General features: G+C 39.7%; 1 protein-coding gene across 1 annotated transcript in view; it reads right to left on the bottom strand.

Moving 5' to 3' along the window:
* Window positions 1-25832, bottom strand: part of cftr (CF transmembrane conductance regulator) — a 42065-nt gene extending 16233 nt beyond the window's left edge. Inside the window, exons 1-19 of the mRNA XM_031736304.2 lie at window positions 25699-25832; window positions 24886-24996; window positions 22431-22548; window positions 20009-20224; window positions 19370-19459; window positions 15454-15617; window positions 14089-14214; window positions 13554-13800; window positions 13267-13359; window positions 10462-10638; window positions 9812-10003; window positions 4884-4978; window positions 4152-4238; window positions 2920-3676; window positions 2606-2737; window positions 2490-2527; window positions 1074-1360; window positions 825-904; window positions 218-368 (exon numbers count right to left, since the gene is read on the bottom strand). Of these exons, the coding sequence (XP_031592164.1) occupies window positions 218-368; window positions 825-904; window positions 1074-1360; window positions 2490-2527; window positions 2606-2737; window positions 2920-3676; window positions 4152-4238; window positions 4884-4978; window positions 9812-10003; window positions 10462-10638; window positions 13267-13359; window positions 13554-13800; window positions 14089-14214; window positions 15454-15617; window positions 19370-19459; window positions 20009-20224; window positions 22431-22548; window positions 24886-24996; window positions 25699-25751 (3214 nt within the window). The 5' untranslated portion in view covers window positions 25752-25832. The remainder of the gene's footprint in view (window positions 1-217; window positions 369-824; window positions 905-1073; window positions 1361-2489; window positions 2528-2605; window positions 2738-2919; window positions 3677-4151; window positions 4239-4883; window positions 4979-9811; window positions 10004-10461; window positions 10639-13266; window positions 13360-13553; window positions 13801-14088; window positions 14215-15453; window positions 15618-19369; window positions 19460-20008; window positions 20225-22430; window positions 22549-24885; window positions 24997-25698) is intronic.
* Between the last annotated feature and the right edge of the window lie 480 nt (window positions 25833-26312).

The following is a 26312-nucleotide window of genomic DNA, read 5'->3' as shown; positions in this document are numbered from 1 at the left end:
GCTTTTCTTACATAGGTTATTTGGATGCTTCATCTCTAAAGATATCATAATGTATTATTAAACTACAGAAAATTTCCATTTTTCCCCTCTTTCTACATTTTATATTTACTGCTGGAGTCACTTAAACCTACCCATCATGACAGCAAGCTGTGAATTTCAATACATATTTTGACACTGCACTGTCACCTCTAACGGCCAACAACTCTCCGATGCTCACCTTCAGCCTCCAGGACTTTAAGTTGCTGTCCAGTTCGTAGAAAGTACTTCCTGAGGAAAACATAGATAAAAGCCAACGGGAGAGCAGCGATGAAGATGTATGGCTCTATGATGGACACAGTGAAGATGGCACCGGCGACGATTAATGACACCTGGTGTTGGGAAAATATGTTAATATCAGATGTAATCAAAGTTATTATTGTTTAGTATTTCTCTCTTTTTAAAAAGATGCTTTCAGTTTCCTCTGTTCTTATTTTCACTGCATTTTGTTTTTAGTAGATTTGCTTTCTTTTTTTATTATAATATGATTATAAAACTTTTACAGAGAAATAAAAAAAAACATTGTCCAGTTTCTCCAGGACAAGGTTCAAAAAGTTCAATGATAAATTGAGGGTAAAGGGTAAAAATCAAGATATTTTCTTTTGTTTCAGTCTTGGTTTTTTCCCCCTTAAATTGCACATTTATTTTTTGGGTCATTTATTTATTTATTCTGCTCATGATTGCACCCCATTAATCAATTTACAATGAAGAAAGAGGGAATATTTGGGAATTCAGTCACTTTTTCAGTTTCAAACTATGCATCTTCATCCACTGTATTGGATAAATACCTGTATGAGGTCAAAAAGCACCAATGGCAGCATGTCATCTATGATGGCCATGTCCTTGGTGAACCTGTTCACGATCCTGGCTGAAAGAGGACAAAGTGTGAGTGTTTTGTAGTAAATGAAGACTTTAGTAATCAGCGTGGCTAATCAGATTTTGTTCTACAGGATTCTATATTCATTTATTTAGTAACATCATCTAGGTCATTAACCAGTAAAAATCTGTTTTACTCAAAAAGTAAGAAAGCAAAGCACCTGTTTTCATCGTGTTGAGCACAGACATGGGGGCTCGCAGCACAGAGCTAAGCATCTGTTCATGCAGTCTTTTGGACACAGTCAGTAATGTATGCACTAAAGGGAGACCCCTGAAGAATCCCAGGGCCAGAATACTGTCCGCATGGGCTACAAAGATGTAGATGATGTAATAAGCACTAGTGGGTGTCATAATAACAGCGAGATGGACAGGCGTCGACGATGCATTGGGGTGTTGCTCATCAATATAGTTGGGTGATGAAGGGTTGGCAGCGTCCCTCCAGATCTCACTGTTGGATGAGAGAAATGTATAATAAATATTACATGTAGCGATTATTCATTATAGGATAGATCACAAAATTCAGTTATTGATTTTTGCCTAATTGCGACTTCTAAATGTAAATTACTGACATTAATCACAAGATATTTTTGTTGTTGAAATTTGGTTACTCTCATTCGCACAATTAAATAAAGCACCAATTAAATCAGTTCATGATAGAGAAAATTACACTTTTAGTACTTTTTTCAACCCATTTGACATGAACAGAGCTAATTCGTTGTCCCTCACTGTAACCTAAAGATAGACGGCTTGTCTTTGTCTAGTAACTAACATGTAACAAATAAATAAAAACAACAAATAAGTACATTTAAACCTACTGCCACATTTCACATCAGTCGCCAATAAAATACAAGAAAAGTGAAAAAAAAAATACTCACAAGACCTAAACACAAGTTCACTTAAGGCCATTTGACACAAATTTGATCAGAGGGTGAACTTCTGATCCATGTGGATGTCTATGTGCCTGTTTTTTATTTCCTTAAGCCACAACACTACAGTGCAACAGCCATGCATGTGTCCCCTACTCATTAGCATGTGAATGTGCACAGTGAGGGAAACTGTCCAAGGGCCAACCTTATAAGCCTTGAACATCTCTGATAACTTCATTCGAAGTTCCTATTTGATTATGCTGGAAGGAGTAATGGACACAATATGCTTGTTTTGTCACCATACATTGGGTGGCTATAGCACAGGTGGTAGAGCAGGTCATCTACTGACCGGTTTGATATCTGGCTCCTCCAGTCTGCATGCCAAATATCATTGTGCAAGATACTAACCCCAAGTTGCTCTCTGATGCATCCATCAAAGTGTCAATGTTAGTTAGTAACTAGGGTGAATGTGCCATGTTGTATAAAGCGCTTTGAGTGCTTCGGGAGAGTAGAAAAGCACTATACAAGAATCAGTCCATTTACATTGGACCATGTATACGTATTTTTAACACTGTTATTCAGTGTTATGATTTACAGCAAATCGTTTTGTCCACTTAGCTATAGGGGTCCTGAATCCCACTTAAAAACTAGTGATTTACAGTAAGGTCTGTAAATACTATTTAAAGTATTAACATGAAAAATGAGACTTACTCAGTAATAAGAAAAATACCGAGGACAGAGCCAGCAACCTATTTGTGAAAAGAAAACAAAATGCTATTAATTAATTACACACAATAACATGAAAACCCAAAATCTGTGATTATTACCTCCATGACAGAGACAATCAAGATGAAAATGAGGACGTAGACCAAGTTCCTGTTGGTGTTTACGTAGCGTAGGTAAGTGTTCCATGAGGTAGTTTCAAAGACATTTTTGTCACGTTCATCTGCAAAGCATTGCTGTCAAGAGACAGGATTGATGGTTTTTAACCATGTGACTCACTTAACAATAATTTCTTGATTTTGGTACATAGCACAGTTTGTAAAAATATTTTTAAAATTAGGCTGAAGGCAGATGTTTACGTAATTTTTTAAGAATCATTGTCAGAGACATAACTGGGTAATATGTTAAAAAGCCTTACCTCCATGTCTTCTTCATCCACATCTTCACTAATGTCATAAACACTGTCCTTGGACAGGCGGCGGGAGTAAATGTCCAGGTCCGATGGAAGATTGTACTGCGGTGTGATGGAGAGCTTTTTCCTGAAAGATGACTGCATCTGCTCTCTGCGCTCTTGGCCCCGAGCACTGGTGATAAACTCCAAGACAGACTGGCGCCGCTGCCCGCTAAGATGCTGAAACTCATCATGGTACAGGTTACTCCTCGGAAGGGCCTCCTCTATTTGTTCATCTTCAGGTACTACAGAGAATCTTCTCTCTGGGAGTTCATCAGACCTGTCTTCCACTGTCGTGTTTCCAGTTTGTTGAGAATTCCCAATGAAGGAGAACTTGCGGGCAGCTGCCAGGGGATTAAGGATGAGTGACTGCTTGCGTTTTTCAGGGTAGCCATCACCTAGAGGATGGCTTTGAGCTGGTGCATGTCGGAAGGACTGGCGAATTGGCTCTGGGCCACGGAAACTAGCGGTTTCATCAACTGAAACCCTGCGGAGAGTTTCTGTGAGAATGGATCCACGGCGCTCAGCGTTGATGTTGTCATAAGCCTCAAGACCAAGAAGCAGGGAGCTGAAGTCTGGACGCTTGGCCTGCAGTTCTGAAAAGGTGCCATAGAAGTAACAATCTCCATTGTGCAGCAGAAGGATTTTGTCTGCACGTTTGAGATGCTCCAACTTGCTGGTTACTACGACACGAGTCTTGGAGGCCATAAGTTTACAGATGCAGCTGTATGTGGATAAAAATGCACAGTTTAAAAAAAGTCTTAAAAAAGAGGGGCTCATTTCTTTCAAACAAACGCAAAAAAGAATAGAAATTATAATTACCAGAAACTATAAATATCGAGCTAGTGATATGGATATTTATATGAACGTATATTTATATATATATATTATATGAATGCATATATATAAATAATTTCAGGGATTTCATTACTCTAAAAGTTTACAAGCAATTTTGTCTGCTTTTCCAAAATGCAAAGCTAACCAAAGACCATCCAAGCATAATCGCTTTGCTCCTTAAAAAGAAAAAAGAAAGAAATACATTTCCTGAAAAGGTTACATTGTGATGAAGCAGTCGTGACTCCCAACAGTAAAGAGCAGAGTTTCAGAGACACCAAGCGTTAACCTTGACTTTGAAGTCAATTTTTAGCCTAACCACCCCCACCTCCTCTACATGAAAGACTCTCTGTTATCACACGCACTTTTCAAAGATCTCTTTTTCTGTAGCGATGTCCAGGTGGGTGAAAGGCGCATCCAGGAGGTAGAGGTCAGCGTCTTTATACACAGCCCTGAGAGAGAAACACACATATTAGGTCACAGACAACAAGGAAGGTAAAGAAAACGTCTCAATTTGCTTTAAAAAATGAAAAAGCAAACAAACACAACTAGAGAAAGTAAAAGATGCAGAAAGGCAAAGAGAAGCTGGAATGTATCAGTCACAGTGAATAGCTATGTTGATAGCAGAAGTTAAAAAAAATCAAGGAGTGGCTGCAAATTAATGTTAGCACACTAAACCAATAAATAATTCATGGGAACATGAGAGTTTCTGGCTGATCCACAGAGATTTAAAAGAGCAATAAAGCTTGGGCTGTAAAAGCCACAGAAACCATAAAAAGCAGATAGCAACACACAAACGAGTGATATGTGATCCTGTGCAGCTTCTGATTAAGTACACTGAGATTTATTCTTTTTGCTGGACACATACTGTACCTAGAGGATTATTATAACGTAGTTAATGTTTTATTATATTTCTTTTATGTAACCTGTTGCTATGAGAGTGCTACAGCGATGATTAGAATTTACAGAAGAAACACACGTGTTGATACAAAAACAGGAACCAAAATTCTAACTAATGAGCAAAGGTAGTCTGTGCTGAGAGACAAACAAGAGTGAATGAGGCCTGCTGACAGATGCTCAGGTGTGACAGAAACTACCTGGCAAGGCAGAGACGCGCTCTTTGACCACCACTGAGGGTCCCCCCTCCATCGACGAGATACGTCTTGTCTTTCTCGGGTAGCAAAGTGAAGTCCTTGAGAGGAAAACAGGGAGAGAGTGGGTATAACACATTGGACATGGCACATAAATACCTTAACTTCCATGTTTTTATCCTCTGGATTTTTCATTTTTATGTTCTGTTATCTTTACTCTTCACTCAAGGTCTGTGGACCAAATTCAGCCCTTCTTAAATTTGAATCCAGTCCTTTTATTAGTTTAGGGTCTCATTAAATTTTGGCCTCCTAGATGCAGCTGTGGTCTGCACTGCAACACCACCAAACCAAACAGACAAGTGCACAGTCACTGCACACACCTGCAAGCTTACAAGCTAGCCAACACAGAACGGCACGGCATGGCAGGCAATTTCAAAAGAGGTGGAAGACGCAGAACTTCTTTACCAAGCATCCCTTTGCAAGGAGATCTCTGTGTTCAAAGAACATCTGTGTTGTGATTTTGGAAAACTAGAAAATCAATTTTTAACTTTTCATTCAAATGTCCTACCCAAAGCTCCAGCTGTAAATGTCAGGCCTACTACACAGGCTGTATACAAGAACATAATGCAAAGATTTATTATTTACCATTGTTAGTTTTGGCATTAGTAAAATCCCCATACTCACATTACTTGTCACTTGCTCATTAGTCACAGGCTGTTAAAATAGTGTTACAAGAAATGAAAGCCTGTCAAAAATATCTTTATGTCTGGCCATTGATGCCATCCTCATTCCCCAGTGTGGACACTCAGTTAAACTGTTTGACACCCTTGACACCCTTCCAATGAAGTGGATGATCTTCTTCATAAAGAAGCTCATTGATTTCATGGAGCAGTGATGGCCTCATGCCTGCTCACTGAATGAATGGCCAACACAATGAAACATGTCCAAGAAGAAAGAAAAAAAGAGCAGATGCAGTCCTTAAAGTGATTATACCTCATTTTCAAAGTGATCCTGTCTATATGCTCACATGGGCATTTCAAAAGTCTAACTCAACAAAAAGCACAAACCACAGATGGCAAATGAACACTGTCACGTAGACATATGGCAGCTAGTGATTATGAAAATGGACAGTTACAGCAACAGGAATGAAGTGACAGCACAAGTTTATCATCATTCAAACTTCCTACCTTTTAAATAGCTTCCTCTGTCTGGATAGAAGTGTATAGAGGACCAAGTTAACACATTGTTTAATAGCTTTGTAAAATAAAGCAGTTAAATAGTAACAACAACAACAACAACAAAACAGAACAAAAAAAAAACAACAACTAGAAGGAGAAAAAAGCTTCACCTTTGACTATCAAAAATCTCTTGCAGTTAAAAATGGATTTACAGTGGGACGACCACTCCAGGCCCTCTCGGTCTGGAGAGAGTGGGGCTCAACACTCGAAATCACACATTTGATGCATATATGTTTGTGTTTTGTCAAAACTACCGAAGCACTGTCAGCACCACGAGATGGGACTTCATAGTCAATAAATATGATGCTCCCACACACAGAATGAGCTTCTCCACTGATTTCAGTAAGTGTAGTAGTTTTTATTATTTTATGTAGTTTAAATTTTGCACATTGCATTAGCCAAGGCTAATGTATCATGCTAATAGTCTAACTGATCAGTTTAGCACAGCTGGAAGCGACTTTTTCAGTTATAGAAGGAATCAAGTTTCAGTGTCTGGAGCATCAGCCTTTGTGCATTTAATAATTGTTCAGTGTCAGACCTGTCCTGCTGCTTCTGCACTGGTCTGAGACAGTTAATGTTTCCATATAAAGTATAGAAAAATTAACTGTCTTATTTTATTAACTTCCAGTATGGAATTGAGACAACTTTCAGAAAAATGAAATTTGACTGGAAGTTATTTTTGTGTGTGTGCTACTATCTGGCGTTCCTTCCAGCTGATGCCATGGATATATTCAACAAATCAGAAAGTAAAATCACACCAAACATTTGAGTAATGTATGTTCAAAAACTGACACTTTATGTGTACACAACTTTTAAGTTGTGCTTTTTAAAAAAAAATCTCACTGCCTCAGATCTGATGCTCGTCCTTCCAGTTTGTTGTGAGCTGAAAGGCTCGTATTGCATCGCAGTGACATAATGTGAGATTTCCACAGCAACAGAGGAGACATTATTCTGCTGGAGGTCCGTCACTCAACACTGAGGCTTTATGAGAGAGTACATGTGTCAGAGTTAGAGACAAGCATAGAGTTTGCAAGTATGCAAGTATTTGTGTTTGTGGGACACATAATTGGTGTAAATGTGGACTGGTGAAACCTGAACCTTCGTGATGCCGTGCAGTGGCTCCACACAGGCAGCTTCGCAGAGAGAATCAGTTCACTGACTAAGAAAAGACCTCCAGAAAAAAAAATCTGACAAAGATTTTACTCTGCTGAAAACAGATTTTTTTTAGTATTTAGTAACATTTTCATTCCAGTAATGCTGCCACACTTTCAGTGACTCAGCTTGCGATCTTTTTATAGTAGGGTGAACAGATCTCAACATGCTAAATGTGGACAAACACTGCGTTGTGTGGGATGCATCAACAAGAAAGGCAGTCTGAGTCTTTTCACATTTAATTTAAAGAACTAAACTGTTTAAACTGTTATCAGAGTGTCATGCAGCATGTACGGGTGAAAGCTTATTTTTATTTATTGGTGATTCAGTACAATAAGGAAAAAAAGTTGTCTGAAATTTGTTCTTGGTCTCGTGCAATTGTTTGTATATACTCGCATATTCTCTTTTGGTATTTTTCTTAGCTTATCTCCTGCCTAATAAGAGTTTTGGATGTATGCATAGATTGGCACACCTTTTCTAAACCATATCTAACCATTTTAATCCAGTGACGACACACATGTCACCTCACACCACACACTTCCCTCCCTGTGCAAAGCTGACAAACTACTCAAGCAAAACATTTTCTCAGAATATACTGCCACTTCATTTTCAATTCAATTCAGTTTTATTTTTATAGTGCCTTATTTTCTTTATACTGGTGTTTATGGTCCATCCTTCCCATTCGACAAAACAAGCTTGTGATTTCTGGGAACTTGTAACTTTCCCTGATGGGTTTGGCATTAGACAAGATAACCTTCTCCTGACTGTGATTAAAAAGCCTTCACTTGATATACATTGTGTAAAAGCCAGAGTTTAGAAATGTGCATGTTCAGCAGAATCAGCCAAAAATCTGGGACATTGTCTCAAGATTTGAAACAGGGGGACAAGTAATAAAAATGCTGTGCAGTCCCACATAAAGAGGGACATCTGGTCACCCGAGTTCATTGACAGTTTACTTCTTCTCCTCTGAGAACAGCAGTTTGGTCAGTTCTTGTTATTTACCAGTAACAAGTTATCTTAGTGGTTAAAAAGTATCAAAATATCAAGACACTGTCAAATTGTTGCTACATGCCAACATCTATTATCATCCATATTCTGAGAAAGCTCTGAATAGTATGCGCCTTTGGTCGGCTTCCAGTGTGGCTGCCATTTTTACGAAGTCCTATTCTGGCCACTTGTGTGCTTGTAATTTCACTATGAACTTCAAACATGTGGCAATAGCTGGATCTGCAGCTTGATGCAGAGGAGGTTTTAGTAGAAGAGCCCAAAGTTTTCAAGCCTGAAGTTGTAGTCATGTCAGGATTATCATGACAATATCCTCACTTTGCAAACGTTTGTCACTTGATCCACAGACAAACCTGTGCTTGTGTTGTGCCAAAGAGAGAACTGAATGTAAAAGTGAAACTGCTGACTTCTCAGTCCATCTACATTTCCACTCAGTGATGGCCAGGACCTCTGGGCAGTGGCCAAAAGAATGAAACTCTCCCTTCTACTACTCCCAAACATATAAATATTTTTAAAAGAGAAATTTTCTGCTGTAATTAAAAAAAGAAAACAATCCCATTCACATGAGCACTTTTTTGAAAATATCTACATCCACATGAAAACAAGCACAAAAAAGAGCAAAAAAGAAAAAAAAAGGAGCCAGGTGGCAAAATAACTCTAACTACAAAAAATCCTGACCAATCAGAACCCAGAAAACAACAACACAATACACAACCTGACATTGAGAGGAGATAACGGTGGACCCCTTTAATGTTCCAAGAAAAAACCTTTGTTTTCCAGAATGGAGATTTCTTTTGAAAGAAAAATCCCCTTTTCACACGTCAAAACACAGAGAAAATAGTACCAAAATACCCTGTGCATGTGAGCATTCCATTTGACTCAGAATTCCCAGTTGGAATATTTTTACTGAAATGGCCTCTCAAGGTGGATTTCCAACTCAGAAAGCCAGAGCAGCCCCACCAACTCTGACTTAATGATCTAAGATAGCAGTAGCACATGAGCATTGGTAATTTCCCTTGGGATGAATAAAGTATGATCAATCAATCAATCAATCAATCAATCAATTTGTAATTGTGATTCACTAAATAAGCCATAAGCAGAGCACTGGCCAGGCTCTACCCGTGAACTTGCTGCTTTAAAAAAAAAAAAAATCAGAAAAATCAGAAAACCCTGCTAGTAATACATGAACCACGCAGGAGTGAAACAAATCCTATTTTTCTTTCTTTTCTGACTTTCCTTCTGCTGTCTAGCAGACTACACTGCTGACCTTACAATGGTCACAGTGAAAGCAATGCAATAGAACCTAGAAGGTGAAATCAACCAAATTTAAATAAGCTACAGTTTGAATTTTCAAAAAGGTTGTCGCCCTAAGTGCCTGCACATGTATTTTGTGTATTTATGCAATAAGTACCAGGTTATCTGTATTCTGCATGAACAGCTACAGCCACCATGACTGAACAAGACAAATATAAATCCATGTTTGCAAAACAAAAGACACAAAGAAAAGGCAGAGAAAGAGAATGAAAGGAATGAAAGTACCTCTTCCAGCTGGCAGGCTTGGATAACAGAATTGTAGCGGTATTCATCATAAGTCAGGCCAAACAGGATGTTGTCACGAATCGTCCCTGGCATAATCCAAGAAGTCTGGGGTGAGTAGGAAATGCGACCACTGTGTCTAATTTTACCCTCTGTTGGCACCAGTTCTCCCAGAATCATCATGAGCAGGGAACTCTGGAGGAAACAGGAAAGCATGGTCACACTTTATTCTTCTTCATCTAACAGTGTTCTCAACTCAAGAAATATGGAATGAGTCAGCATGTTTCTTTCATTGCTCAAGGGAAACTGCCATTTATTGCGTGTAATTATTTATGAGCTCATATTAAGCTATTATGTCAGTGTAGGTTACAAATGTCTTATTCATACAATTCGTGGATTATTCATTTGCTATTGTTTCAAACGTGTGCTGCCAAGTTGCACAGTAGCTTCTTAAGGACAGACATGCACAAGAACACATCTAAAACAGCTGAGGGGTGTTTCTTCCATCTCTTCTTTAATTTGCATTTATCAATAATTTACCAACACCAATATATTGAGAAAAAGCTAATATCGGCCGATAATATGTGCAGACAGACATATCGGTCAGGCTCTCGTGACTCTCTAACCAGAATTTAATTTGACTGAAATCCTACCTTTCCTGAGCCAGTGGATCCAGCCACAGCGAGCATCTGGCCTTTGTCGAGGTGCAGGCTGATGTTTCTGAGCACAGGTGTGACATAGAGATTGGTGAAGAAGAGCCCGGGGTCACCGTTCAGGTGTCCATTTGCTTTGCTCTCCTGCTGGATCTTCTCAAACAACTCACCAATATGCTGCAAAGGAGTTCATAGGCAGTTGCTAAACATGGTATCTATGTGTGGCAAAACATTGTTTATCATTTACTTGGTGTATATGAAGATTTTTTAAAACAATTTAAAACAAAAGGGTTCATTTTCTGCACTTTAAGTTGACTTTCATAATCAAACATCTTCTTTTAATGTATAAAGTGTACCATGTGACACTTTCTTTTTCAAAGATTCTGTGTACCTGCACACGGCATGCATGTTTCTGTTTTTCATTTTGTTGATAAAACTGCTTGCTTCAAGGCTGAGCGACTGTGTCCATCATGCTGTGCTCTCAGGCACTGACACTAGAATAAACTACTGTGAGAAATTCGATTCTCCAAAGACAGGAGAAGACTCCCAGGGTCTCACAATGGCCTTATTTCACCTCATCTGTCTCTACGTCTGTAAGGATTAATGGGCGACGCCTCTCACCGCTAGAAGAGGGGAACTCTGCTCGACATTTTATGGGTCACGGTACCTCTAATGCCAGTTTGCGCTCTGGTTATATAGGTTTGTCTGTGTGATTCTTATTCTAATGAGGTGATGTTCACCCTGCCAGCAGTAAAGAAAGGCAACACCCATTCCATTCAACTGCGAATGGCACATTCCAGGAAGAGGTGAAAGCCGGGGGAGAATCTGATTTGATCTCATCAAGAGTTCAGAGTTGTGTTTCCAGCAAAGTTTCCAGTATGGTGACAACACCTGGATAATTAATTAGGCAAAGTGACATGGGAAAAAAAAAACAGCTCGATGTTCTTTTTCTCACGGTGTTGCATGGTCAATGAATCACACCTGTTAGATTAAGTTTACTGTCTGAGCTTATAGATAAGATTATACTGCTGTCTCCCAGCAATGGTGAGGAATTAACTATTACACCTGGAATTACTGTAGGGGCTGTCAGAATTTGACTTCTTCAAACATGCGATTGTCCCGATCTTGCATTAACGCACAGATAAGAGTCGATGTATTACAGCTTGACTGATGATGTTTGGGACTAGTAGTGACTGTTGACATTTGAGTCAGATAATGATATATTTGGATTCACCCACCTCCTTCTAAACACACACACACAGAGCAATACATCACAAAAAGCAGAATACTGGACACCTGTACCGTATGAGTTAAACATTTAATTCAATTACACTTTATTTCTAAGCCAACTAAAAAAACAGATCTTTGATGCTTCTGTCCGAAACTTCTTCATACTTATCATCTTACTTATACATTCAGCTTAACCAGCCTCCCAGAGCCAGTTTCTGCCAAAGATCTCTGCTAAAAATTAATTCTTCTTTTTTACTGTAACCAACATTACCCATTACCCATTACCAGCATTACCCTTGCAATTAGAAAATGACTGTATATTGCTTTTGTGGGATGGTTCAAGGAGAAAGCCTTTTATGTCTGAGAAGAACACGACAACACTGCTTCAGTTTGCAAAGCTGTGTTGAATAAACCATGAGATTGGAACAGAGTCCTTAGAACATACAGGACCAAAGTGGAGATGTTTGGCCATAATGCTTTGCACAATGTGTGGAGAAAACCAAAAATAGTATATCAGCACAAACACTCACACAAAGTGTTAGCACAGGGAGTGGTGGAGGGGGGTTGATTTGGATTTGCAGCCATGGGACCTGAGCCTCTTGCAGTCATTGAGTTGACTGTGAACTCTGCTGTATACCAAAGTGTTCCAGAGTCAAATGTCAGAACAGTAGACCAGTCCAGGTTCAGCTTTGCGAAAACTGGGCCGTGCCTCAGCACAATGGTCCCAAGCATAGCAGCAAATCTGCAACAGAATAGCTGAAACTCAAGGTGGTGCAATGACCCAAAGTCCAGACCTCAGTCCGACTGAAATGTTATGCCTAGACCAGAGTCCAAAATCTCAATGAACTGTGGTAATATTGTAAAAGAGGGTGGGCCAAAATTTCCTCAGAATGATATAAACTGAGAAAGTCATATAGACATATAGTTTAGTACTTGGAGTTATTGTCGTTAACAGGACAATTTGGCAAACAGCAAACTGGTTTTCGCCCATTTTGTTTTTGATCTTTTTTATTCCACCTTCTTTACAAGGGTAAAGATAATTGGTTTGTTGAACAGGAGTTTAACATGGCTTCACTCTACTCAAATACCCTCCACAGTCACCAGATCTCAGTGCAACTGCGATCAAATCATGGATGTGCAACCAATAAATCTGCAACAACTGTGTGATGCTATCATGGACCAAAATATCAGAGGAATGTTTTAAGAACTTTGTTGAATCTATGGCATATAGAAGTAAGGATGTTTTGAAGCCAAAGGGGAATCCAACTCTGTAAAAAGTAATGGTGAAATCGCAGGTGAACACATGTCATAATATACAATTTATTTATGCAACATGATGACAATGATGCCATAATCCAGATATGGTTAAGAATCTTCAGGGACCTACAATGTACATGTGCACCAAGTTTGATTGTCTAACTGCTGATTATGTGATTATGTGATTATTTTACGGTTAAACTTCTCACATCAGACAAGTGTGTTGATTCTGCCTATACAGTAATTAGTAGAAGTGCAAAAACAAGAGTTTGATAGCATTCACTTTCTTTTAGGTTCAACAAATGGACGTAAACAAACCTCATCCCAGGATGCGGACACATTGACCAACTCCAGTTCTGAGGTGGTGAGGTTATACTCCAGCCCACTGTACTCTTCCTTCATCAGGAAATCCTGAAGAAAAAAAAATACATTTAAATTGTAAAATGCATTTAACTTATACAGAGTTTTTCTGTTATAGGCTTATAAAGACTATGAAAAATTCTGGATTCATTATGCTGATGATTGTTAGCAAAGTTATAAAATGTGTAGGATCATTAAAAGCATTTGGATGCCAAGCATCTATCTTACCACATCTCTCAACCTACCTCGATCTTGTGGAGTAGTGTCATTGTGTCGTACCACATCTGGAGGGAACCTGGAAACTGGCGGGTCAGTGTCATTCTTAACACCATGAAGTAGGACGCTGTGGTGAAAATTCGACGCAGTATGATGCCTTTACTGAGTGCATATGGTATAATCGCTGAGAGGATAACAAAGATGGCAGAGAAGAAGTATGAGGCGCTGTAGAAGTAACGGAGCGATCCAATCTTTCTCGTCAGTGTCATCTCATCCCTGTGGAGGAAAGTGAACATGGAAGAAAGAACAAAGGGTTTTTCATCCAAAAAGGGAACTATACACAAAAATATATGTTCTAACCTTACTAACAGAGTAGATTACTAACAGTAGGATGCTCGAATTACTTGAGAAAATTTCATTATGGTAAAAAAAAAAAGCTGACAAAGTGTTACACTTAGCATCAAATGGCACAATTTAACCTTGTTTTCTTAATAATAAAAAAGATGCAGTAAGAGTCATTCTCTGTGTGTGACAGGGTGTGTTTTATATGTGGTGGTGTCTTACTGCCTGATGTTCTTGATGATATTTTCCATCACTTCCTCCCAGCCGTATGCCTTCACAGAGTGAATGTTCTCTATAATCTCTGTGGTGAGAGCCAGGCGGCGGCTAGTTATAGGTGCTCGGTTCGCCCTGTTCAAAGGAGACAGTTTTACCATAACGCCAAAACAATTTTATAGCAAGGAGCATTAGAGTATCCACCTATGCATGCATAAACATTCTCAAGTTTCTGTTTAGATATGGACCTGTAACATTTTTTGTTGTTTCTGGACAGTGTTAGTGCTCACATTTGGAAAACTACTGAGACTATAAAAGTTTTATTCACTGCTAACCAGCTATGAACAGCTACTCAATTCTCATTTCCCTCATTTTCCCGAGGCAGGCTTCTGTTATGGCAGTATATCTTTAAGAGAATATCCAACTCCACTGTCTTGGACCACAACTAGTAAGGATAGTTCTTGTTCATCTCTGGAGAACTAAAGCGAGCTGGAGAGCCACTCAAACCAGAACATTCAGCAAGTGAAGAACTGATTTATGCATTGCTATTTTCTGCTTACCAAGTCTGTGGAACATAACACAGATTACAGTCACCAGCTACTGTCCAAGTTGATGGAGCTGAAGTTCATTTGTAGGATGAGCTTCTCTAAAGCGGGAGCTGATTAAGATTCCATGTATCCAATTTGTTCCACTTACTAAATTCAGGGTCACAGGGTGGTTGGAGTGAGAGGCAGGGTATAACTTGGACTGTAGGAGGAAGCCCCATTACATGGGAGAGAACCCACACAGATGCGGGGCGGAAATGCCAGATCTTAACCCAGGACCTTCTCACCTTAAGCTGTGAGGCAACAATGCTACCCACAGCACCACTGTGTTGCCCACTGATTAATATTATTTGTTACAAACTAACTGAGATAAAATATCTGGAGAGTAGAGTGGCTGTAGCTCAAGAGGTAGAGCAGGTCATCTATTAATCGAAGGGATGCTAGTCTGATCCTCGGCTTGGGCAACATACCAACCCCACGCTGCTCTCTGATGCATCCATCAGAGTATACATGTGTGTTAATGTTAGACAAACAGCAGTTAGGTAGAAAAAATTGCTCATGTGAATGAGGCAAGTTATGTAAAGTGCTTTGACTACTCAGAGTAGAAAAGCACTATATAAGAACCAGTCAATTTACCATAAATTGAACTGTAACTTGTTCAAGAAAGCTAGCGTGCCTGCTCTACTGCTACAAAGTGAAACTAATGTTTTTCATATTTAGAGAGAAAAACACACATAGCAAGACAGAAGACACAAATACAAGTGTATATTGATACGTAATTGTGTAGATGTCAAATACTAAAAGTGTGTGTCCGGTTGTGCTTTACTACCGATGAGGTGCCATCTTCGTGGAGAGCCAGGCCTGGACGATGCCCATCAGAGTCAGTGCTGCAAGGCCACAGAAGCCGTTCACCTCAATCAGCTCCCAGACCAGACCCACACACAATATACACTGCAGAGGGGTGATCCATATAAAATGTGCCAGACCCAGACTCTGTACAGACAAAGTAAACAGAGATTAAATTAGTGTACGTGTAAGATGACAATGTGACGATACAAAAAGTTTATTTTACAATTGATCACAGGGAGCTTGAGTTTCAAGTTGTAAGGACCTCTATGCTGTGTGTGTTTACCAAACAATCATTGCTTTAAAAAATGGTATCTGACAGGTTAACTGAGGGCTATAACTAGGATCAACATAGTAACAGAAAGCTAGCAAAAACAGAAATGGTATTGAAGAAAGAGGTCCACTGAAAATTACATAAATAAAGGTTCAATCAGTACACACACACAATCAATATTACATGGAGATATTTATCCTTTTAGATGGTTCCCGGAAAGACTTTATTACACATTATTAAAATGTTAATACTTTATCACTGAATTGAATCCACTGACTGAAGGAGTGAATACACAGTTCTCAATAAACACTGCGGTGACTTTGCCCACTTCAGACACATTCAATACTGGAAATAATTAGAGTGGTTTAGGTGAGGAAGCTTCCTAGATACTGTGTGCAGGAGGCAACACAAATGAAGACACTGGAATACTTGCGGTGTAATTCACACATCAGTGCAATCCAGTATCACACAGGGAACTGGTAGGTTCAAGACCACCTCCGATCATTCTGATGGGACCGGATTCTCACATGTAAGGCAAGTCCTAAAAAAATGTAATGTAAATCTAATCTATTGATCTCAGCTCTACCATAGGTGCAACACAGCTCTCACTTTAGTTGGATCCCTTTCATCCGCTCAGCTGCAACTTTCCTCTTGTTATTCCACACTCATGTAAGAACTACTACACAAGTTACCACTGTACCACCTTTACACAAGCCACATTTGAGCCAGGTGATAATTGTTCTAATGCAGGTTGCATAGTGTTTCCACATTCAACACCTCAGTGAGAGCCAAGACAAACATGCATACATAATCACGAGTTTCCAACGCTGATGCGCAGGTAATACTTGCTTATGTACTAACACTACATTGTATATAGTAATGCACTGTTCTATTGTCCTCTGTATGGATAACACAGTTAGTGTTGCCTAATAAAACACATTCACTGAAGTCAGTGAGGATGTGAATTCTTCTTCCCCTTACCCTGGCAGAGACAGAAAACTCCCCCCATCTTCTTCTGAATGGAAAACTACTGCAGTATTTCTATGAATAATCTCACATTTCATTCACTTTTCAACAGAGTTGTATTAACTTCAAATTTTCATGCCCCGCTGGTTTATAGTGCTTTTTTTTATGTGTATGAGGATGTTTGAATTAAAACACTATCTTCTTCTTTCAGGTCCTCCCTTCAGAGATCACCACAGCAGATCGTCTGCCTCCATCTCACCCTATCTCTAGCATTCTCTTCTGTCACACCAACCCTCTGCATGTTCTCCTCCACTACATCCATGAATCTTCTCTAAGGTATTCCTCCTTTTCTCCAGCTTGGCTGCTCCATTATCAGCATTCTTTATCCAATATATCCACTATCTCTTATCTGCACATGTCCAAAAAATCGCAACCCTGTCTAACTGTAGCTTTGTCTCCAACATGCTCAACCTGAGCTGTCCCTCTGATATAATCATTTTTAATCCTGTTCATCCTGGTCTCTCCCAGTGATAATCCAGTTTTGCCTCCTGTTATTTTGTTTTGTTTTGTTAGGGCTATCCTCTCCAAACCATACACCATAGCAGTTCTCACTACCATCTTGTAAACCTTCCCTGTCACTCTTGCTGCTATCCTGGTATCACACATCACTCTTGACACTCACCTCCATCTTCTTCACCCTCCCTGCACCCTCTTCTTCATCTCTCTTGTGCAATTTTCACTGCTTTGGTTAATTGACCTCAGGTATTTAAACTCATATACTGTCACTACCTCTGCTCCTTACAGATTCACAGTTTCACCTGTCTTCGTCTCATTCACACACATTTATTCTGTCTTTGCTTCAACTGAATTCCATTCCTCTTCTCTCTAGAGCATGCCTCCACCTCTCCAGGCTCTTTCCCACCTGTTCCCTACTCTCACTACAGATAACAATGTCAACTGCAAACATCACAATCTGTAGACACTCAGTTGTGACTTCATCTGTCATCTCTCCATCACCACTGAAGCAGGAAGGGGATCCGGCATGATTACAAATATAATCCCACCCCCACCTTGAACCTATCTGTAACTCCTACCGCACATCTCATCACTATCTCAATTTCAGCACCAACTTCACAAACCTTTCTGCCTCTCCGGTCTTCCTCATGCAGGACCACAGCCCCCCTTTTTTGCACCCTACCATATGCTTTCTCTAAATCTACAATGGCAGGGTGCAACTCTTTCTCCAACCATCAACACTCTCAAAGCAAACATCGCTGTAATCTATCTTTAACAACTCCTTCTATTATCTTCATAATATGGCTTATCAGCCTTATCTCTCTATAGTTGTTACAGCTAAACACATAACCCTTGTTCTTCAGTACCAGTACACCCCATTCCTTAGCCATCCTCTGACTCCAAGATTGTGTTAAACAGTCCAATGCCCTCTCTAATGGAGGCCACCTCCACAGGCATGTCATCTGGACCTTTTCACTCATGTCTTTACAGTTTTACATTTCACCCTCACTAATCATCTGCACTTCCTAATTCACTTACTGTCCTCCATCTGTCCTTCTCTGTCATTTTCTTTATTCATCAGCTCCTCACAGTACTCCTTCTTCTCAGCACACTCTCTTCACTTATTAGTACATTTATATTTCTATTCTTAATCATCCTATCCTGCTGCACATCCTTTCCAGCTCAATCACTGTCAATCACTGCCATCTCTCTCTTTCTCCTGTATGCCAAGCTCCCCAGTACTCCTTTCTACTTTCTTCATCTCCCTAACTATCCCACTTTTTTTTTATCCCATCTTCCTTTGAATACTTTCCTGTACTTTCTTATTCTAGACACCAAACACCCTTTTGGCAGTTTCTCCCAGCACTACAGCTGTACACTTCTTTCTACATTTCACTTCTTCACTTTCTTCTTTCGTCATTTCGCCATGTAATTCTCTCCGGTGCCTCTCTCTTTTCGATTTCCAAAGTGATTCTACAGACTACCATCACCTTTCAGTCTGCCTTCTTTTTTGGATTACACCTCCTACATCGAATATAGTCCACCTATTTGTTACCCTATATTCAAGTACATGTTCACGTGTTGCCTCAGGACCTTCTTGCTGAGAGGCAACAATGGTAACCACTGCGCCACAATCTTTGAAGGAGTTCTTCCTTCAAGATCCATTTCACATCTTATCTACACCATAGCAGAACATTTTGAATCCACCTCCATTCCTCCTGCCCTTGATTCCCTTCCACCTGGTCTCCTGCATACTTTCCAGTTATAGTGCATGTTTAGAGTTCCTACTCTCGCCCCCACACTCCTGCCTTTCCTTCTCTTTCGCTGTCTCCTAACACAGCTTCATTAATTCCTCCTCCTTTGTCTTCAGCCAATAGTAGCACAGTTTCCACTAGCACCCTATTTGCTATCAGCATTGTAAACTCGTGACCCACCTGATCTGGTATGGGAATCTGACATTTTTCTGAAATGTGGGTTTTTCTTTTTTTATATTGTTATTTTCCAACCTCAAGCCCTGTGCATTATTTCATAAGAAAGTCAATAATAATGATAATAATAGAATTTCGAAACAAAGAACAACTTCTTGCTGATTCGGACAAACAATCAGCTTTCACCCTTGAAAAAAAGGTCCAAGGTTTCTCACCTCATCCAGCTTGTTGAGATTTGCAGACATCAAACTAACAAGCTGACCAGTGCTGATCTTATCCAAGACTCTGCTGGACAACTTCAGGGTCTGAAAACGTCAAAGATCAGAGGTCAGCTGGAGCACAAAAAGAGAAAGTGAGTAAAAAGTCTGTGACACACGGCCATGCTTTGACACCCGGCTGACATGCCCCTCACAGCAACCTGTGGATACTCAAGTAAGTGCCTATCTGGGAATGCTCAGTCATACATGACAAACAAGGTGGAAGCATTTCGCTGATTTGGAGAAGCTGGTCTTCAAAATATTACTAGGAAAACATAAAATCTAAGAAATGCAAAGGCCTTATTGGCTGGGTTGCTTTATTCTGATAGCAGATTGTTACAGCAGTGACTAAAAGTATTCAATTCAGGTGTTATCAGCAGCTCAGTGCTACTGGCTGCAAGGAAGAATTTACACTTGCACTACACAACACTTCAGGAACAAACACTATACATTTTACTCTAGTTTTGTTGCAAATGAAAAATGTATTGGAATTTGGTATCTTAATGTCATTGTTCAAGGTTAAAAATACAGTTTAGAAATAGTTAAAAAGTTTATAAAGGTTGGAAAATAGTTTCTAATCTAATGTTCTTCCCTTACCTTCTTGTAAATAAGGCTAAAAAGGGCGATGCGGATCTGCATGCCGAGGTGATGCAGTCCAAAGATGGCAGGCTGCAACAGAAGGAAGCGGGCAATGAAGAGGAGGCAAAGGCCCAGGGACAGGTAGAGTCCCTGACTTCTCTCTGGAGCATGGAAAGGGTCAAAGGAAGCAATGATGCGACCTGAAATCTGAGGTTGCACTGTCTTGGAAGCCTCCTGCACAAAAAACATGGCACAAGATCGTTAAGTATATTTTATCACCCTTGTTACAGGCATGGTAAGTTTGAGCAATACTCCCAAGTGCATTTTAATAATGAGGACTTCTTTGTTTGTCTGGTACGATTGTGGGAATAAATAAACGCAAACACAAAGAAAAAATTATCAGTTTCAGTATCAACTGCTATTTCAAACATGGGTAATTTAGGCAAGTGCATATTCCAATAATTTTTAATGTTGAGAACATGACATAAAGTAAAAAAAACCCCCAAAACAAAACAAACTAAAAGAAAAGAAAATTTCACCTTAAAAAAATAAATAAAATAAGGTTACATAATAACAAATTCACGTCTGGATCTGGACTCAGCCAGGATCATTAGCCAAGATTCCAAGCATATCCAGATAAACATTTTTCTGCCAAAAATCTAATAGCGTTAAACGACCAGAAAACTATGCTGGCTTCCACTTCAATCTGTTTTCGGAGCCTCTCTGTTTACCTAGTGTCTCCTCAAAATCTACCCGGCATTCTTGCCATCTTGACAACCAGCAACTGCACTAACTTACACAATGGCTGCTGTCTGGAGCTTCCCATAAGCCTGGGACAGTGAGCTGGTTTGTGACACCATGGTGTGACATGCTTGTGATGTTTGTGCGTCATTGCACCATAGCTTTATTGGGCTGTGCCAGCAGGACAGCACAGTTAACAGGTACCACACACACATGCAGGTACAGCTGATAGTGTGCGACACGGATGTTTCAGATGAATGTGTTTGTGACCTGACAGGGCATTTATCAGATATTTGGTCTTTACTGTTAGCTACAACCAGTTGCTCTCTGGTTGTAGTGTTGTGTTGACCATAATCTAATAATAAGTAGCATAAATACTAATAAAAAGTATAATATAATATAATAATAAAGTATAAAAGAGTCTCTCAAACTATTACAATTATTAAAGAAATACATTATGTAAAAGAGAAATGTGTAAGACATTTAATGAACTGCTACATTATTACTGCTAGGCTACATGCCTACATATGTTGCGTTTGGTAGGATATGCTCAGTTTCATTCAGTATGGAAACAGATGACTGGTTGGATGACAGATGGACAAAATTGTCATCAAACAAATTTATGATCCCACCTGAACTCTGGGAAATGCTGAGAAAATCAAGCTGGACATTTTTCCAAGTTGCCCTTTCTCGTATGTATGACACAGCAGCAGACAGTTGGTGTCACGTGCACTTTCGATACTAGAAATTTCATTTATGTGAGGGTTATGACTAGGTCAAGCATGCAGTAGGCGTGACACAATAATTATATTACTGAACAATTAATAATAATTTATTTTCACATGGGTGTAATTAAACAGGAAGAATAAAGACTGCTTAATGTTCAGTCTAACTGGGTTGCATTCTCACACACAGCTCTACTTGTTCATAAGAGAAATGGTTATTGATGTCCTGACTTAAACACTCTAGCTGAGTGTTATAGTCATCACCATATTGGTGCTTTGAAAGCACAATCAATGGGTGGATGTGACCAAGGGGCAATGTGTCCTCATATGGCAATGTCAGTCCCTTGTGACTCTACCTGCAACTATAACTGAATTTCATATGGTATTCAATAGCACTTGAAACTAGTGATTGAGACCACAACATTATCAGGAAAGAGTTAAGTGAAGTCAAAGATCAAGTGAGCACTAGGGGTTCTTTTTCCATCTACTTAATTATAATTTGACTTCTTTTCATAACTAACGTAGCTGCCCCTCCTAGTCCTACCATAATGATGTTTGACTGAGGTGTAGAACAGTGTAACAATAAGTATTTTGCATTTGAACATGAAATTTTGAAGTCACAGATAATAGAATTAATTTTATTCATGTTAATGGACACATTTGCTAAAAACACAGGTTAATAACACCTTCTAACCTCCGACCTTTATCATATTTAAAAACTCAGAAAGACAGGTGAAGGTGCTTTCAAATATTCTTTTAGAAGCCAGAGATCATGTGACCAGGACTTTATTTACTTTCTGCAGTAAGTGTTTAAAAAAAATCAAACTTTGATACTGCCTTATCTATAGATAAAATCAACACGATCAATGCATAATAATGATGGCTTTGAATCCGCAAGCAGGCCTGAGCATCACAGTTCCCAGTTAGAGATGCTGGATGTTCTTCCTGCAGGCAGGACAGACTGAAACACTCACCCCAAGGTAGAGGAGGACACCAAAGAAGGCGAAAGGCCAAAAGAAGCAGCGGGCCAGTGCTCTCAGCAGCTTTGGCTTTCTCTTGGCTGTGGCTGACACCACCTCCCTGTCCCATTCTCTGCAGGGAGGAAAGAGTTACACTGTAAGACAGTTAAAATGCAGTGAAGAAGGCAGAATGGGAGAAACACACAACCAGACAAATACCAGAAAGGTTTGGCTCTGGCTCTTCTATCTGTCTGCTACTACTCTGGCTGTGAACCAGTTTTCCCAGGTTTAATGGTCTGTTCCACAACTCTGCTGGTGATTAATTCACAGAATAAAAACCTGTTGCCATTTATTTATGAATATAATTTTTGTGAATGAATTTTGTACCTTTTAGATGTTGGGGATTTGAGTCTAGTTTTCTAGGAATTTCTACAAGTATTGTTAGGAATTACTTACTGTAACCTTGTTATAACTCTACTCTATTAATTTCCCACAACTGTTTTGGCAGGCAAGTACAGCTATAGAGAGTAGCTGCATTGTTCTGTGAGGGGAAATTTATAACCGCGGTGATGTGGCCAACCACCAGCAGTAAGCGATGGGAGAAACTGAGAAGAGAAAAGACGGGCAAAGAAGTAGAAGTACAAAGCGGGGGACAATTGAGGAAGAAAGTGATTACAAAAACCACAAGTGGATTGAAGATTTACCTTTCATATTGAATTAGTCTCAATTTGTACAGGGAGAGATCCTTGCATTTTCAATTACAGTGAGTCATGCAAAATGTCCAGGTGGCCATGTGTTACCTATTGACTGCCAAGCAGAGATATACAACTCTGGGCCACAAACAGGAAAACTGTGAGGGTGGCGGTGGAAGGGATGGGGATATCCCAGCTGTCATAAGGTGAAACAAGTGAATAAGGCAGACAACCATTCATACTCACATTGCCATCAATATAAAATCACCAATTAACCTAATGAGCGTTGTTTTTTTAATGGGGGATTAACCTGTAATATTCCTGCAGGCATGGGGAGCATGTGCAAACTCCACACACACAGTAGTGAGTTTAAAGCGCTAACCACTGTACTGTTGTGTACAGACAATATGGATAAGATACACGTGACAAGATTTTGAAACTGAAAGCTTCCTAGCTTCTGTTTGTTGTCTGCTTGCAGTCTGAGTAGCACTGAATAATCGTGGTTCTGCAGGCTTTGGTTTCTTGTAGGTAAATGCTCCATATGGAGTGTAAAAGAGGAGCTTCATTTGCCACAATGCATTCTTGAAATCAATCTAAAAATGCAGATTCGCGTGCGTGTATGTGTTGTCTTTAACCGACTTCATTCCACCTCCTGCTAGATAATGCTTGTCATGCCAAGAAAGCTCAAAGACTTGAGTTGAATTGGGGGTGATAAAAGAGGCTGACGGTACACAGCATGCTTTAATGGAAGGTAAAGTTCATGTTCCCAGAAGTCCTCACTGTTTGCCTGATCAGAATAATGAAAGCAAAATCACCCACCACTGCTCATTTATCACCCTGGTGGGACTGGGCTCTTTCTAAAGGTCGACTTTATAAAACCCGTTTACACTGACCAGCCTTTTGGCCACATTTAGCGTGACGACAGCCCCACAAAGAGGCAAGACTACGTGGATCACTGCTGTGGTTGTTAGGCAAGGTTTAAAAAATATTAGAGTATTTAACTTTTGGGAAATGACTTGTCAAAGATGTGCCGCTTGCTTATATCTGCAAGAACGGGAAAAGATTAAAAAGGGATCAATGGAAGAAAGTGACAAAATAATGAAAATGAAAAATTCAGAAAGCCCTTGTGCTGCTAGCATTGGGCTTAACAGGCTAAATTTAAATTAATTTATTATAAGAAATGTAATAATTATCCAACTTTGTATTGAACAAAATGAATGGAGTGTAAGACAAAGAGAGAAACAGAAATAAATCAGAAAGAGTGCAAGACAGATGCAAAAAAAGAGGGTTACGTCTGTCCATCATCTTTGGTCTGGCTGTTTGTTGGCACACACAGGTTTGCTTTATGTCAAGCCCTGTTTAAATGCCAGCCCTTATTGTGAAAAAAGAAAGGACTCATACCCTGCTACTGTAAACACGTGTAAAGAACATGCGTGAAAAACATCAAAGCCACACATTTCTAGGTTTCAGAATGTCTACAAGTTCAACTTACCTTCATTACTGTGCATGCTACCTACGTCAGTGCAGTGTAATCAGCACGTATCTAGACATTTTCTCTACATGTTTTAATAAAGTCTGGATAAGGTTCAGTTAATGATTTTATTAATTTCAGAGAATACCTTACAACCAGTTCCCCAAAACAGGCTTCAACTCAGTGAGCTTATAGGGGAGATCATTATTATTTTTTTTATTACTAATCTTGTAAGGAAAGGCTCTAAAAAAAACTAAGTGTTTAATTGTTCTAATAATGCACAATTACTGGGCCAGGATGTACAAACCTTTCAAGTCTCTCAGAGAGGTTGTCTGCCAGATCAAAGGAGGGAGCCTTGTACACGTCTGACAGATCCAACTTCTTTCTGAAGCCCTTTCTTAACAGTGGTGTTACCCACCTACACACACACACACACACACACACACACACACACACACACACACACACACACAAACATACACACAAAACATACATTTGTAATGAATCTTTTTAAATTACATGGAAATATAATTGCTTCTTCGTGGGTAGAGGATAAGCCTTTGGTTTCATAGTCAGACTAATGACAGAGAACTGAGAGAAATATTTGCTAGTATCTGTGAATGAATCACAGGCTGTCTCATCCAGATACATCATGTAGGTTTTAGGATTATTTTCCTTTTTGGGAATCTCTAATTGGAGTAAGTGGGGCGTCGGCGACACTTTATTAGGCTACAATATTAACAAAGAAAAAAACATTTAATCCATGCAAAAAAAAAGTGCAATATGACAATTCCTAGCACGTTACGCAAATTTTAAATCATCAATAGCTTAACTGCAACTGCCAACGCTTTCTAGAACATACTACATCGGAGCACAACTCTCTGTATTTTACGGATTTCTGCAGATGTGTGAAGAAAAACACGTCTCATTAACCAACTGAATAGAACCCTGCAGTAATTCCCTTATGAAGAATCAAATGGCATATTGGGCTTCCCCTCCCTTTTGACATTTCTTTATTTACTTTACAACGTATAACTTTAATTTCACTTTACAACAGACAAGCCGCGTGTGCACCTGGCCCTACACCTGGAGTCAAGGCTGTAGACCGAACGTTTCTTACCAGAAGAAAAATTTGGAGAAGAAGTTCGCATCTTCTATTGGTGACTTCTGCATTCTAAGAGCGCCGCCAGTTTGAGTTCCCTGCACCTGAGTGTCCCCCGCGTGGCTCCGAGGGGATGCTCCGCTTTACTCTCCACTTCGTGTCTGCTCTGAATGTATCGTCGCTATGCAGTCATCTTGGTGACCCAAAAGGGTCGAAAAAAACTAAAAACTATATCTCTTCTGTCACCTGGAGCTCTTCCCTAGGTATTTTATTCCTCCGCTTGCTAAAACTGAATGTCTTCTTGCGCGTTTTCCTTGTTTTACTTTCTGCTGCAAGTCACAGTCCGCTTCGACTACCTTCCTTTCACTCACTCTCTCTCTTTTATCTCTCTCTCACTCTGTGACAGGGAGAGGACAGTCCATCCTTTATGGGCTCGCCAACAACTGAAACGTCATTTCCACGCCGACTGGCTTCAGGGTGATATTGTGGCACCAAACTCAAGAGGCACAAGTTAGTTGATCAGAAAAGATGTGGGAGGTAATCGGAGTGCAGAACTCACAACATGTGAATTATCACGACTTTAATTACACTCAGTTAAAAGGTAATTTGGAGAGAAAAGAAGAGTAGAAATA

The sequence above is a fragment of the Oreochromis aureus genome, linkage group 7, assembly GCF_013358895.1.
Source record: "Oreochromis aureus strain Israel breed Guangdong linkage group 7, ZZ_aureus, whole genome shotgun sequence".
NCBI lineage: Eukaryota > Metazoa > Chordata > Actinopteri > Cichliformes > Cichlidae > Oreochromis > Oreochromis aureus.
This window is presented reverse-complemented; position numbering and strand designations above follow the sequence as displayed.